Genomic DNA, 16,523 nt, shown 5'->3' with positions numbered 1-16,523 from the left:
ACTACTGCTTAATAGTCATATTATTGCCATTTGATGACAATTGCTCATACTGCAATCCTAAATAAGTATATTTATAATCTTGAACAAAGGTTAAATGTTGTTTCACAAGTTTCAAAAAGTTCCCCCAATTTTTTTTCAATGCCCCTGGATTTCAGTCAGTGGGGGCAAAAATGTAACCTGGCTCTGCCCTCCTACGTACTTCCGCTCAATTTTCATTTTGCTTCTGTACTAGGTCTGGGATTTCGGTGTATTAGTCGTTTTTTGGAGAGAAAAAAATGTGTAGGTCCAATCAGCGAACAGAGGGAATGGCTGAGAACGATGACGTTGATGTTATGTGCTAGTTTGAGTTGTAGTTCAGTAATGGCGGCGGAGAAAAATGCGAGCAAAGCTATTCGGTCCGTTGTGTCAACGCTGCCGAATATCCAGAGCAAGAACAATCTTTTCTGAGTTTTGTTGGTGGCCATGATGTTGTGGCCTTCCTCCCCACGGGGTTCGGAAAATGTTTGATTTTCCAGCTACGGCAGCCAGCTCCGTTACAGTAGTGGTGAAAGAGTTGGCTAAGGCGAACGCTAGCAATTGGTTATGGCAGATCCAGAGTGGCTCTGGGCAGATCCAATAGTTCAAAACTTCAACAGAGTACCCGCCTACAAGGAAGTCAACGCTTGTCTGGATCCCAGACTATCTGTACAAATTAAATGTATGAGAGTTTGGTTAGGACCAGGCTAGCAAAAATTGCCCCCTAAAAAATATCTGTAGACTCTGTAGGCCTCTCTCAAGATCTGTTTCTCTTTCTGCATCTTCCTCTTTGCAACTGTCACTGTCTCTGTTCCTCTTACCTCTCTCCAAGCACGTCTCTACAAGTATATTGGGTGTCTGTAGCTCTCTCAGCATTCATGTCTCTCTCAGCATCTCTCTTTCTCTGTGTGTGTGTCTCGCTCTGTATGCGTCTGTCTCTCTATGCATTTCCTGTGTCTCTCTCCAGCTATCTTTCTCTCTCTCATAGTTAATTATTCAGAGGTGGCAGAAGTCAGAGACTTTCATCCCAGCATGCGGAGCAGAGGGCCAGGGTGAACGTACAAGACAAACACACTTGCACACACCCACACACACACACACCCCGGTATACAGATGCATAAGCACACGCTCACACAGCAGACGTCAGGGTAAATTCTACACTGCGTAAGCAAACACAGTCAGTAGTCCAGCGCTCAGTTAAATATTCATTATTTCCAAGCTCACGGTCTGATCAAATGTCAACTTCTCCAGATACAGCTCCCCTCTTTCGCTCTCCCTCTCCCCCGTCTGCCTGTCTGTCTGTCTCTCTCCTGTTCCCCCGTCTGTCTGTCTCTCCCTCTTCTCCATCTCTCTGTCTGTCTGTCTTTCTGTCTGTCTCCCTCTCTCCGTCCCTCCCTCCCTCTCTTTTCCTCTTGTAACTTTGCCATGACAAATAACTTGCCTGGACAAACCCACTCCACTACAATCTGGGATGGTGACCTCATATGGTAGCTGGCAAGTCAGAGACACAGAGAGAGACAGAAAGAGACAGAGAGAGACAGAGAGAGACAGAGAGAGAGAGAGAGAGAGAGAGAGAGAGAGAGAGAGAGAGAGAGAGAGAGAGAGAGACAAAGAGAGACAAAGAGAGACAAAGAGAGACAAAGAGAGACAAAGAGAGACAAAGAGAGACAAAGAGAGACAAAGAGAGACAAAGAGAGACAAAGAGACAGGGAGAGAGAGAGACAGAGACAGAGGGAAAGAGAGATAGAGACAGAGACAGAGAGAGACCTCACCAGAAACAACACAATCTCACTGCTCTGATGTGATCCGCTCTGAAATCCCAGTCAGATACTCGTGAGGCAAACAACAACAAGAGAGTGATCCATGGGGTGAGGGAGTGAGAGAGAGACAGAACGAAATGGAGGAAAACAAAGGAAAAAGTGAAAGAAATACTGAGAATGTTTGCGGGCAGCAGAGAATAGAGAACAGGAACAGGGGCAAGGATACAAAGAGAGGGAGGAGGAATGAAGAGATAGAAAGAGCGAGAGAAATAAAGAAAGAAGGAAAGAGAGAGAGAAAGAGAGAGAAAGCAAAGGCTTTGTGGGGAAAAGAGTGCTAGGAGAGCACTCCAAAGTGGGCCAGCAAGAATGTGCTTTCTGGAAATACGTTTTTTTTTCTTTTTTTCTTCAGCACAAGGAGTAGACAGAGACAGCCAGGACCTTAAAACCCTCCTGACTGTGCCCCGGCAGCAGTTGGAAGGAAGGACACGTATGTCTTAGGTCATAGAGGAGACAAGCTGATGAGTCAGCAATTACAGTGACAGTGTCACATTTAAGCGTAATTTAGTAAGCATGAGACTAAAGTATAATAAAGTTGGATAGAAAATATGTTATACAGTAGGTGGAGTCTGGTCACCGACATGTTTTTCAAAGAAGTTGACTTTATGGTGGAGTGGCATTTTCACTATAAGACAAAGTTACAAAAATCAGCAAAATAATTTGACGGCCAAATTAGTCTACCTATTTAGACAACCCCTTTAGTCAAGAAGTCCCAAATTAGATATAGTTAGAACATCAAAACATACAAAAATTATTACATTAACGGTCACTGAAATTCTGGCTGGATAGATACATTGATTACGGTAGAAGGTGCTTCTAATAGGACATGAGTGAGTTTGTGATCAAATATCATCAAGCAGGTTAGCGAACTCAAGTGAAGCTCATTCGTTTACATCCAGGGATTGAGGAAGCAGGATTGAGGGAAGCCAGTGGCTCTCAATTAGATGACTGGGCTACAGTGTTAAATATGCCAGGGGAATGCTCTAGAATAATCGAGTCGAATCAAAATTACTAACCACTTTCTTACACACATTTCATAATCTAGAGACTATTGGCCTACTTGAAACATGCAGGAAAATCTTGTTCGTTCAACATGGAAAATCTACACAATTTAAAATGAGAACAATTAAACTAACACACAAATGAAACACCTGCAATACAAACGTGTGGGCCAACCAGAGACCCTAACATGACTCACAAACAAATGCAGACACACCTGCATTCTCTTTGACAAGGGCTCCCTAAATCCATACCTAAATGAATAAGCCTGGTCACTGATTATTTACGCCTGTCTGGAGTTGACAACACACAGTGCTAGCATACACACAGGCAGTAAACAAGCCTTGCTGCTCGACACCATCTCAAATTAAACTAGAGAGGGTACAATTTCTGGGGAAATTGTAGGGTGTGCTTGCTTGCGTCGGTTGCAGGTGTTGCAAGTTTTTCCCTTGTAGTGATATTTTCAAGCATTTAGCCTACTCATATTGCATATTTCATTAAGAACACCCTTTGAAACAGCTGCGAACCCCCTTTGAAACAAGCTACTGTAACAACGTTGTCACTGGCAGTATGGAATCGCGATTCAAACAGTACTGTACCGTCTGCTTACTGAAAATATGCCGGCCCCCCAAAACGTAAATAAGTTTGACATGAATGTAGGGGGAAATGGCTACTTCAAAATAAGTTTGCTAGAGGCAAGCTAGCTGCTGTTGCTCCACAGTTCACTGATTGTTTGAATGCGCCGGTAATGAGAAAGTTTCTTTTGACATAGAGTTTAGCTGTGGCATTGAAGACAGTACTACTACACACTGCCAGTGGGCGAGCCGAGTCTGACTGAGGCTAACGTCAAAACAAGCCGCGGTGTCACTCAAATTCCAAGTTTTACACAAATCACAAAAATATGCTGACCCGCTGGCTATCTTCGCAATCGTCTTATCTTTAAAACACTGCCCTCCTTCTGATTTTTTTATGTAGAATTGACCCTGGTACGAAATTAAGAAAATACTCATCAGAGATCGACAACAGCTGACGCAATCGTCAACGGAGGCTGACGGGGCTCTCACGTAGCAAACCAATCAAAGTTTTTACAGCAACCTACATTAAAATCTCACCATCTGGCTGTCTTCACAATAGTCATATCGTCATAACATTGCCCTCCTTCTGTTTTTTGGTGTAGAATTGACCAAACTATAAAATTACGAAAATACTAAACTACGATGACGATTGCATGGCTGCCGCCTGAGCAGTCTCACGGGCGAACCGCACTCGCTCAAATTACAAAGACTTTCACGACCTAAATAAAAAATCCTAGATTGCAGTTCCACTCGAAATTGCTTTCTCAACAAAACCCAATGGTTGGTAATTTTGGGGGTTGGCATTTTTCACTCATAATCCAAGCTCCAATTTGCGTGCTAGAACGTCTCTATCACGTTGTATCCATGCGTCGTTGCTAACGTGTGCTGACGTAGTGACGTAGACTAGCACTGCTACCCTTCGCCGACAGAAGACACTTTTTGCCACAAAAACGTTGTAACCTCCTAAACTGTGCAACGGAGTGTAAATAAAAATACAAGCAACTCAATCGCTACCAAGAAGAAACTTTTGACACCTAGGTTGTCTATGTAGGCCAAATAATGACTGAGTTTTAGGGGGGCAAAAAGAAATAAAAAAAATAATAATATATATGTGAGAGAACAAAGGTTGTGCCCTTGCCGAAGGCAAAGCACACCCAACAAGTCCAAAAGAATCCCCTCGCTTCCATGACAAATGCATGTCACACAAACACTCAATACAAGACACACACACACACATTCTTTTATCCTGCAACAAATAGCCGACCTGTCTAAGTAAAATGGGCTTGTGTTGGCACAGTGTGCCCAAGGGCAATGGAATATTTATGCCTCTGTGGGGATAGAGAAAAGGTTAGGCAAAGAGGGGGGATACAGGGCGCCAATTACACAAGTAGAGGACACCGAGACCTGGAAAAAGACCACAGACCAATGTCACAATACGCACACAAAAGTGTGTGTTCTCATCCTCACAGGAAACACAGACACACACCATCCAAATAAATACACCACATTGTGCTCCTTTAAATTTTCCCAGAAGCATCCTTTGACTAGACTATGAAACGGTATCACTGGTACTGTACATCCTGAGAGGCAACACCAGGAGTCGATATTAAAACCGTAATCCCAGTCAAATTATCACACGAGCAGATGTTGACCACTACATCCATGAACACTTCAGCGATCACTCAGGGTCTCCCCGAGCGTCCTTGTCTTATCTCAGTACGGATCCAGGAGGCCGTCTGGAAAGTCTTAAAGCCCAGTGTCCCCTTGCTGACCCCCCCCCCCCCCACTCTCTTCTTTTAAGACGTAGGGAATCACACTGAGACCACGATCAAACTTGGTTTATACAGTCTGTCTAGAGAACAACCAGACTCAGTAGTGTAGGGGTCGGCAAATAAGTTTGGGCGCATTTTTTTCTAAGCCATTAGATGGTGGGCCAGAACATAATCTAAGGTTAATTTAAGAAATTGATTGATAAAATAAATGCCACTGGTAATTGCGACAGACTGTTACTGTGTGTCTTGTTGTGCCTGCTTAGGAAACTGCTGAATTGCTTGCATGCTGGTGGTACGCTATTACATGGGTAGAGTGAAGTTAGCTAGATGCTACACACTACCTTTAAGCTAGATAGGAAGAGTAAAATGTTACGATAAAAAAAAGTCTAAAGAGGAAATACGTTTCCAGTAAAAATAGAGCATACAAAGAAGAATGGAAAGACAACTATGTGTTCATCCTACCTGGTTTCATTCCTGCAATGCCTGTGTGTTAGGGTGTACAGTCGTGGCCATAAGTTTTGGCAATGACAAATGTGTTTTGCAAAGTTTGCTGGTTCAGTATTTGAGAAAAATGTTTTCACGTTTCTATAGAATACTGGAATAACAATATGGCACATTTAATATTTTTTACAGCTTTTTGGGGGCGAAAATGTTAAATACATGCAAATAGTCCCCTCTTTTACAACAGTCAATCTGCTCGTAAATCCCATCAGAATGATATGAAAGTGATTTCACCTGGCTAGAACTAGTTCACACTTCCCCTGTGCCGATGATATGACTTACTGAAATTATATTAGCATTTTATGCCAAGACCCAGCAAGCTTTGCAAAAACAAAATGTATGTCGCTCCCAATGCTTTTGGCCACAGCTGTAGGTTTGATTTAATCTTTGATAGAGACAATAGTTAATTCCAAGTCAACACTTTGCAATTTTTGGTAGGGAAAGTTTGTGTGTTTCCGTGTCTTTGTTATGTATATGTAACTAGCATCCCGACAAATTCTACGCCCTTGTCGGATTGGACCAATTGGATTATCAAAATAATTTGTCATTATTGCTGGGGGGACAGTTTTGGGTCACCTGTTGCCAAACGCTGCAAAAGTGGATACTTGTCTTCCACACAGTGCTAACTCTGAAGGCTGACACTGGTCCTCCGCCACCCAGATCAGTTTAACCCAAAATAGGAAAAGTAGGGTACTTCTCAAGCACAGGACACTGAGCACTATCTTAAATGTCCAAAGACATCTTGTGCGGTGTGGCTGTTAAATGTTTGGAGGGTGATCAAAAAATGGCTTTAGACTGTCTGAGAGCTTGAAAACAACTACTAGAGAAGCAGACTTTAGGAGCTTTCACAAGAGAGGTAGCTAACGCTAAACACAGGGGAAGTACATAATGAGCTGTATGTGTTTGTGTGTGTTTTTTTGTTGTTGCTAAAGGCCAGGGAAGCTGATTCAATCTCTACTTCAGTGGCGGCTGCTGGTCTTTCAAACAGGGGAAGCTCATTTTCGGCCTACATCATATACATTTTCAGTTCACTGGCTAGTTCACTGGCTAGTTCACAACTCGTCTTCGATATGAACGTGTTCTAACGCATTTAAAATGTTAACACAATAGTAAATATTTGACCATGAATTTTTTGAAATGTTAGGGGAAGCTGAGCTTCCCTTGCAGTCTTAAAGAAATCGCCACTGCTCTACTTCCCTAAGTGGGTCGCCTATTTGAGTCAGGGGAGGGTTTGACAACAGCCTACTTGATGTGTGTTTGTGTGTGTGGTGTGTTTATAAGTGTGGTTGTGTTATGTATCGAACAAAAGTCTGTGTGTGTTTTTGTGTGTGTAACCAGACACTGCCGTGTCTGCCATGGTACTGGGTTCTGTCGATACCCGAGCCTGTAGGTAATAGGGAGAGTCAACGCCTTATCAACTCACCCCTAGGGGCCACCTGAGACTGGCATCATACACAAACACTGCTGCTGAAAACACCTCCAGCTGCCACACACACACACACACATCAACGACTGGATTTTTTTATAGTATCAAGAGAATGGGATACACTACCTTAAGGATTGTGTGTGTGTGTGTGTGTGTGTGTGTGTGTGTGTGTGTGTGTGTGTGTGTGTGTGTGTGTGTGTGTGTGTGTGTGTGTGTGTGTTTACAGTACTCAGAATGTGTTGACACACACAACATGGCACCAAAGGCAAGCCGTCTTTAGGCAAGAACACATTAACTATTACCTCCAAGGTAATACTATAAAACTCTTCCACCATAACAAGCTACAACTTTCAGTTAGGCTACGTAAAGTAGATCAGTCTATTCTGTTGACTGCAGTCTTTATTCTGTTCTACTCCATATCTATCTGGACACCTTTGTGACGTTGCTCCTACAGAATGCCTACCTCAGGCATTGGACGTTGCCATGACTTCATTATACTGAGTAGTTAAGGGCTGGGCTTCCGCCAATAGCTTGACCAATCACAACAGGACAGTTGAGGTCACGTTACAGGCCTGGGGACTGAGTGATGACATCATTTCCTTCTAATGAGTCTCTGATGCTAATTGTGGGCTTGCATACTCGCAAGTCTGTGCAAACAAACATACACACACACACACACAATTTAGAGACGTTCACACACTTTTGCTGTAGGACAAATGCAACCCTTGGGCTAGGTGCTGTGGACAATACAAAATGTGGCTTTGGTATTGTTTATGAACATGAAAATAAATCATCCATAGCCAATAGGTTTTCAACAATAGCCTTTTATAATGGGGCTTGTAATACTTGAAAAAGCTATGATAGACAGACAGACCCTAATGAAGTATGAACCAGTTAAAATGCACAGACGGTACTACCAAAAGGTGTATCCCTGTAGTTCATTCTTAGCTGGGCTAGGAAGTGGAGTGCAACCTGTATTATGAGGTAGGATGTTGAAACAATGGCATTGGCCTGTCACGCTTGGTCAAGTATCTTTCAAAGTATAAGGTATAGGTTAGTCTTCACTGATCAGTTTAAAGGGACCACTGCACCTGTGAAGGGTAAGAACTGTTGCTCTGAAGTTATCACTTAGAATAGGAAGTATGAAAAAGTATTCTAATGAAGGTCCCTTGGGCGCAGAATGGAACAATAAATAATGCAAGTGGGTTGAAAGGCTGGTAGCTCGGCTGCAACCTGTAATCCTTGTCCTGTAGCCTAAAATATTTAGAAACTAGACAAAATTAACCGAGTCAGTGACACTTGTGTGTAAACTATTAAGCTAGGAGACAAGTGAGTCACATTTGGACCTGGTGTCGCAGGTGCCCGATATAGGTGTGGAAGATGCAGCGGATAACGGAATAAGCCAGTCTGTGTGCCCTATGTTACTTGCTCAGGCTATAGTTAGCTTTTCAGTCGTGACTACAGTATGACATGACCGAGATTTGATGTAGAGCAAACATTGCTCGCTTGCAGAACGGCGCTGTACAGTCAGTGTCATCCTGTAAGGCTAGACAGATCCAAGTTAGTGGTTTCAATGCGATGTGGCCTGTGTGTTAGCCATTTATACAATTATTAGCCAGATAACGTGTTGTCTACATACACAGTGTTGTTAGCGAGCTAGGTGAGCTGAGAGGATCCTGCTTGTTAGGGTTAGCATGTTGGTAAACTAGACTAGACAGTAGAGGTGACTGATACTGACTGTTTCGCAATAAACCTCACGATAGCTAGCTAGAGCTAACCGTGCTAGCTAGCCAGCAACATGAGCCAGCTAGCTAGCTAGCTAAATACCAAGCTGCTAACATTATCTGGGCTGTCAGATTGCACCTCAAGGGGATATGCCCTTTGTTTCTCCGCCACATATCGATTGAGACTGACCTGGAGAGGTGCTTCAGGATCTGTTTCTTGATTAGTCCAGCCATGACCGTATTAATGATTCAGCTTTCTACTGTACTCCAAGGGATGCGGTAAAAAAAAATTACTTCAGTGACAGTTTTTCGGGGTGCATCTTTAGTGGTCAAAGGCAACCAGTCCTCGCGTCCTTCCCACGGAAATTAGGAAGGTTAAAACATGTGTATTCCAAGCAATCGAGAGAAATCTAGCTTGCTAAACTACCATTCCAGAGAGCGGGTATAAGCCATTATATCCACTTAGCTAGCTGACAAGCTAGCCCCCAAGTCCATCTTCTCCAGCAATACCTGTCCTGAGGCGGGCGGTGTGTGTTGTGCTTGCCCCTGTCACAGCTTCTAGAGGGCGGGGCAACAATGACAGCGAGTTTGCAGGCGGGCTAGGGATGACGGTCATTACGGGGGTGTGTGGGGGGTGTGGGGGTTGGGGGGGGGGGGGGCATGAAGATTGTAGCTAAATACTGTTTTATTACAAATACATAACTAACAATCGAGACCCTTCTATTTGAATAGGTACCCAGCTTTCCAGAGAGATATGGCTCGAATGGCTATGAATGTATGTTGTCCAATTATGTTATTAAACTATGTAAATGAAGAAAAAAAATTCATTTTCTCAAGTAGTGCAAAAAATAGTATAATGTAATCATACGTGGCTCTATTTAGCATTACGCTGCTTCTTGGGGCAAACTTATTTATGGCCATAGAGTGGTCGATCAGTCCTTTTCTGACCTCTAGTGGATAATCACCATATTACAATGCAATCAATGCAATAACTCAAATTAAGACCCTAACGTTAAATAGCAGGACATCCAGTAGACAACACACTTTTCCTTAATTTAAAAAAACATCTGCAAACAAACTGCAATGTTGCAGCTGCGAATAATTAGCATGTTAAATATTTAAAATATGCAGGTAGCCCTAGGGCGTTTTGTAAATGTGTTTTTATGACGAGCTATAGGCCTATTCAGTGTTATGGTCATGACATTGAGGTATGAGTTGGTAAAGAATCCTACTAAACATAGCTCATTTAAGAGGACTGGACACTGAGTACACTGTATGGAAACCGCTGCCACGTATGAAGGGGAGGAGCAAGCCAGAGCTAACCCCCTCTCCTTCCCTAACCCTGAAACTTTGATTTAACCGAGTTCTGGTCTAGGCCTAGTGCATCACTACATTTGTCCTTAACCCCTGCAATGTACATTAGCATATTATCTCATATGTAGACTATGATAATACTATCATATGTTTCGTTATATGGCTGAAATGATAGGCTCCTGCAGAGCATCACTACCCTATCACAGCCAATAACTATTATTGTCACACCTGCTTCAAAAACACGTTTTAGTGAAATATTTTGTCAACTTGGACTCGGAGGAACGGGATAAGGCGCTACAAAAGCCACCAATTTTAAAGTCGCCCAGCCCAGGACTTTTGATTCAACAAGAAGAGACGCCCCCTCTTCTCATACCTCAACGCAAAGCAACCTCCAGGAGAGACACGAAGCGCTCCCTGATACGCCGAATGTAAAGTAAAGCCATTACCATCAGCATCTCTTTTCTACCGCAGCTATAATAGCCTAGACCTCCCTGCTTGAAGGTCTATCTCTAGCCATGACGAAAAACAGAAAGCCCAATACAAGCGAAAAGAATTCAGCCCCATCTATTCAAGATGACGTGGCGAAGAAAATTCAGAAAACTAGCAATGGGGTTAGTGGCTCTGCACCCCATGGGTCAGGGTCGGAAAGTTGGGTCAAAGTTATAGCAGTTGTGTGTTATATCGTTTTAGTTGCTGCTGCAGGTTTTGCCGCTTTTTATCTGCAACAAGTACTAGAAGAAGTCCATGAAGTCAGCACCAAAAACGAGGAGAGTTTAAAGGAAAATGCAGAGCTCACGCGTAAAATGGAAAATGTTCTTCAGCAGGTAGGTAAAGCAATCAATAAAACAAATAGATTACGCCCGTTTAATTTGATTATGATGGCAAAGACACCAGATAAGAACAGTCGTTGTAGATTGTGGAACTAAACGGGGTAGAATACATTGACATTGAAATGTATCACTTTAGGACATGGTCGCCTTCAGAGGAAACGGGTAGGGAAACGGCTACCTCCCCCTCCTGTAAAAACACGATGAGTTGGCACAAGAAACGTAATGTATTAGCTTAATCACTGAATAAACAAAGTAGCCAAATTAATTTGCGATGTGTAGTTAAATCGGCGTACGCCGATCATAACCAACCAGGGACGTTCCTGGAACGTCCCCTGAAAGTTAAAAAATAAATGTCTATAACTGACTAAATTGTGACCTTTCAGGAACTTTAATAACGTCCTAAGGACCTCCTAAGGATAACGTCACGGTATAACCTATAGGGGACCAAATAGGAACGTCACCGAACGTCCCCAGGACGTCCTTTGTTAGCTGGGGTGTGACTGAGTTTAGTGTCTTTTTAAAACTTATGTAGAACAAATAAAAATCGTCATAATGTAACTATTTTCTTTGTTAGATTAGCTTCATATCTGTACTCATTCATATCATAAATTGTATTTACTCAATGCCTTAACGCACCCTGCTACTACAAAAAGATTTACGCATAGGGGTTTACACATTCCGGTTTAACGTTGACCTTTTTGTGGTGGCAAACATGTACAGTACGTACACCATAGCGCAACAAGATGTACACGGTAAACCTCCCATTTACATGTTAACATTGCTCGTTTTGTAGGCTTCCAAACTCCTTCCACCAAAGTTGGATTTTTATTTTCGTACCAACAGACATTTAGTTTGTTCTGAAGTAAATCATGGATGGCAAAACAGATCATCGATCCATTTTTGGATCATGTTTACAACTGAAATCTCAAAACAACTTGTAATCCACAGGTATTTTGAGACAACGTTGTACAACTGACTGATAATGTTTATAAATCATGTATTAACAATGAGAGAAAATACTGTATCACAGTTTACTGAAGTCTTTGGAGTTGGTTAATTTGTCAATTTATTTGTGTTGTAACACTTGAATAGATATGAAAACTGTAGTAGAAACGTTTTAGAAATGGAGACAATAGCCACCTGTGAGGTACAACAGTTGCCCCAATCTGTACTGATGTGTTTGGGTTCCGCCTTGACTTATTTTCACAGGTGGAGTCTTTGAGGAGCTCTGTGGATGGGCTGGAGTCGGTGCTGGGCACCACCCGGACCGAGCTAGAGGGGGCAAGCCGGGCGGTGAGGAAGGGTGAGGCGGAGACCAGGCGGGTGGAGGATGCCCTCGGAAGGCTCCAGAGCGAGCTACTCCGTGACCTCTCTGACGGCATCAAGGAGGTGAAGGAAGCTCGAGAGCAGGACTTCTCCTCCCTGGAGAAGACCTTGGAGGAGCGTCTGGTGGAGCTTAGTCGCTCCATCGCGGCAAGTGTGGCTGAGTTCACCGAGGCCCAGGGTGAGGCGCAGAGCCAGCTGGCTGACATCAAAGCCCGTCTGGGTGACATGGAGGACCCTAACCTGATCAAGCAGGAACTGTCCGCCATCGTAGACACCGTTTCTGAACTCGGCACCAACCAAAAAGCCGTAGAGGCCTCGGCCATTTCCCTGGGAGAGCAAATCACTGCGGTGGGGGCAGAGCTCCACACACGCAACCAGGAAGTGGGGTCACTGTCCCAGGAAGTGGAGGCAGTGCGAGTTCTGGTGCTGGAAACGTCTGGAAGTTTGAAGGAGTCGCTGATGGGGGCAGAAGCCGGTGTTCAAGCGTTGACAGACCAAGCTCAGATCTTGCAAGGTGGCCTCGAACTTGCCACCGGCGCTCTCCACAGTCTGGAGAAGGAACTTCAAGCGGAGGTTTCCCGGGCAGAGAAAACGTCAGACGACCTGGACGGACGACTCAGAGCTTCAGAAGACACCGTTGAGTCACTAGTAGCATCTGTATCAGACCTGAGCTCCAAAGTCGAGGCTCTGCTCGCTAAAGTTGACTACCACGACAGTAAGCAAGCAGCACAAAGTCAGGCCATGGAAAAGGCCCTGGAGGGGGAGCTGGATGCTCTGAGAAAAAGCCTTGTGGAGCTGCAGTCCAACATGGCTGCTCTTAGCGGTTCTCAAACTGAGTTAGCTGCCAAGGACTCCGACGTTGTTGAGCAGATTGAGGGGCTGAAGAGCGTGTTAGCTGCCCAGCCTCCACAAGACCTGGAGAATCTGAGGAGCACAGTCGACGGCTTGGTGGAGAAGGCAGCTAGGCTGGAGAAGCATGACAATGCAATTTCTGTCCTTCAGGGTGAACTGCAGAAAACAATAAGCACTCTAGAAGCGCTGTCCAACGTCCCAAAACACAAAGAAGTGAAAGTGGGAGCGAGGTCATAAAAAGTGAATAAGCAGTATGACATCATCCTGGGGTAATAACATAAGATGTTAAGGTTCTTCTTGTTTTGTAATTGTATATTCTCCCTTGAGGTACAACTACATTGGCATACTTTTAGCCAAAAGAAAATCCCCATGGTCATATTTCTGAGACATCTTAATAGGTGGAGCTAGAAGAGAGGTAGTTTGCAGGTAGGGCTACAGTAGATTGGGTAATAGGGAAAAGGAGTGTCACCTGCTGTTCTGTGAATCAAAACCAATATTCAAAGTGCACTGTATTTTTTTTTATATACTGTTGTTTTTTTTCAATCCAGTTTCTGATTTCAGGATTGTTTCAGACACCCAAATGCAATAAGCTCTTTTACTGAGCACATGTCATGGTTTACTGATTGTGTTTTGTTGTAACAAAAATAAAAAATAAATGTATAACCAGTGTTGTAGACTACTGATTTTTACAACTCCAAACATATTTAACTTTTCTTGCTGCCTATTGAACTTGATGCTTAAATGGGCTATTATAATGTATTTAACATAATATTTGCATGTATATTTAGTAACATATAATCTGCCAGATACATACCTGAATGATCAGAGTACACAATTGAGTTTTTTCCGTATATCAGACAACCATAATACCTCAGAAAGAGTCAGCTGACTTGTTTCCTGTTGATTGAAGAAAGATTAAAGAGCCAACAAGCCACAAGGTCAACACCCTCTTTAGTTGAAGTACTTCTCTGGGACCTAATGGGTAATAAGTGTGTAAAGATGTAAAGAGTGATGCTTCATTAAAAGATCACTGGAATATTTTATTATGACACACTGCAGGAATATATAACAAAACATGATTTATCGCGCTAATTGACAGTAATTACTTTCATCTGTAGTGGGGACAATCACTGCAAGATTAAACTGCTCATGGCAATGAAACTGAGGAAGATGAAATGAGAACTTGATGAGCCACTTAGAACCAATTTAGCGCTAACACACAAACGTGAGTGGATACACATTTGTGTGTGCCACTGCCTTGGTAGATACCACATTAATCAAATTAACTGAAAGTTAATTATTCCTTAAGCGCATGTGCTTCAGGACAAGCTCTCCCAGCTGAACGTGCCCGACTCCACCTGCAGGTGGATAAAAGACTTCCGGTCTGACAGGAAGCAGTGTGTTAAGCTGGGAACACAAGTCTCTGACTCCCGGTCCATCAGCACCGGATCTCCTCAGGGCTGTGTCCTTTCCCCTCTGCTCTTCTCCCTGTACACCAACAGTTGCACCTCCAGTCATCCGTCTGTCAAACTTCTGAAGATTGCGGACGACACCACCCTCAATGGGCTCATCTCTGACGGGGACTAGTCTGATTATAGGTGGGAAGCTGACAACCTGGTGACCTGGTGCAGCCAGAACAACTTAGAGCTCAATGCTCTTAAGACAGTGGAGATGGTTGTGGACTTCAGGAAGAATACAGCCCCATTCACCCCCATCACCCTGTGAGACTCCCCAGTCAACACTGGAGTCCTTCCGCTTCCTGGGCACCATCCTCTCCCAGGACCTCAAGTGGGAACTGAACATCAGCTCCCTCACCAAGAAAGCACAACAGAGGATATACTTCCTACGGCAGCTGAAGAAATTCAACCTGCCAAAGACAATGACGGTGCACTTCTACACAGCCATCATTGAGTCCATCCTCACCTCTTCCATCACCATCTGGTACGCTGCTGCCACTGCCAAGGACAAGAGCAGACTGCAGCGTATCATCCGCACTGCTGAGAAGCTGATCGGCTGCAATCTGCCTACCCTCGAGGACCTGCACACCTCGAGGACCCTGAGGCGAGCGAGGCCGACCGAGATTGTGGCCGACCCCTCCCACCCTGGCCACTCCCTGTTCCAATTACTCCCCTCCGGCAGAAGGTTGCGGTCCATCAGGACCAAAACCTCACGCCATAAGTTTCTTTCCATCTGCTACTGGCCTCTTCAACAAGGCCAAGGACTCCCACTGACATTCATTCATTATTTAACCCAGTATCTGATTGCACTACGTTGACCACTCATGCTGCTCATTCTTATTCTTATATATATTTTATATTTAAATTGTTTTATTCTTAGATTGTTTAGTTCTTAGGAATAGTTAAACTTCTGTACCTTTACTTAATTTAAGATTTGTATATGTTTAGTGTTTGCACCTCCCTGCCACAGTAAATTCTGTGTTTGTATAACATACATGGCAAATAAACCGAATTCTGATTCAACAGAAAATCTTGTTTAAATTTCTTCAATTATTTAGGATTGGGATTTTGACTGCTCAAAGGCAAGACCCAAAGTTTACAGAAGCAAGTGTCATTTGTTATTCTAGTAATTATCATCAGTAAAATCATGGTGACAAGGTGTTAAACTGCTACTTGGACTGCAAACTGTAAAGACTGCTTCTTGATGTTAGGCTGTTGCCGAGCAATTTCAGGTATGTAAACGTTCGATTCCCTCATTGGATGGAGCATGCCCGGTGAAATGTGATTCGCTGTGGGTTGTCTGGTGACTGTTCTGCTGTGGTCCAGGTGTTACATGCTTCCTCCTTGAAAAGAACACTTCCTGTAGAACACCTTGTACCTACATGTTTCGGACACAATGACTGAGCCCCAATGTTGGTTACTCAAACATCAAGAGTGCATCGGGTTGACATTAAGGAGAGGGACATGCTTTGAGTGGACACTCCACCCCATTGAACAAACTGACTTTTGAAGTTAATGCTGAGAATGCATTGGGTAAGTGTCCAGGGAGCAGGTCATTTAGGTAAACTAGGTAAATGTGATATACAGCCTGATGTTCGTCAAGCAAGAGGGAGGCTAGAAGGAACTTAACCAACATTGCAAAACTGGTAAATAACAAGACCTGTCAATCATAATGACAACCTATTCTTCGTGGAGAACATACCAAAGAACTGGAAAAGGAGCAATTCAAGGCCAAGTAAAATTAAAGTACACAGATTCCAAGGGCCAACTTCTAAGGATGCATATCACACTCATTCATGTATATTCAATACATAATTTCTCAGAAGAGGACAGATTAAGTGTGGGATGTGGTGTATAGGCTGTGCAGTGGTCACCTATACATTTTAGTTCTCATAACCCTAACCATATTTTTGTT

At 43.5% G+C, this 16,523-nt stretch overlaps 2 protein-coding genes across 2 annotated transcripts in view; one reads left to right on the top strand and one right to left on the bottom strand.

Moving 5' to 3' along the window:
• The window catches only part of bltp3b (bridge-like lipid transfer protein family member 3B), a 37,537-nt gene extending 28,211 nt beyond the window's left edge, over nt 1-9,326 (bottom strand). The window contains 1 exon segment of the mRNA XM_067254091.1: nt 9,020-9,326. Coding sequence (XP_067110192.1) covers nt 9,020-9,063 — 44 coding nt within the window. The 5' untranslated portion in view covers nt 9,064-9,326.
• A 1,218-nt stretch (nt 9,327-10,544) lies between these two features.
• Nucleotides 10,545-13,808, top strand: ckap4 (cytoskeleton associated protein 4). Its single transcript, XM_067254559.1, has 2 exons — nt 10,545-10,967; nt 12,183-13,808. The coding sequence occupies exons 1-2, from the start codon at nt 10,659-10,661 to the stop codon at nt 13,386-13,388; spliced, it is 1,515 nt and encodes a 504-aa protein (XP_067110660.1). The 5' UTR covers nt 10,545-10,658; the 3' UTR covers nt 13,389-13,808.
• The last annotated feature ends 2,715 nt before the right edge of the window (nt 13,809-16,523 follow it).

The sequence above is a fragment of the Osmerus mordax genome, chromosome 17 (genome assembly GCF_038355195.1).
Source record: "Osmerus mordax isolate fOsmMor3 chromosome 17, fOsmMor3.pri, whole genome shotgun sequence".
Taxonomy (NCBI): domain Eukaryota; kingdom Metazoa; phylum Chordata; class Actinopteri; order Osmeriformes; family Osmeridae; genus Osmerus; species Osmerus mordax.
The sequence above is the reverse complement of the archived record's forward strand: the minus strand, read 5'-3'. Positions and strand labels throughout refer to the sequence as shown.

Coding starts and splice junctions, on each gene's coding strand:
- ckap4 (XM_067254559.1), top strand. CDS start 10,659: ATGACGAAAAACAGAAAGCCCAATACAAGCGAAAAGAATTCAGCCCCA. Junction 10,968..12,182: donor TGGAAAATGTTCTTCAGCAG/GTAGGTAAAGCA, acceptor TTATTTTCACAG/GTGGAGTCTTTGAGGAGCTC.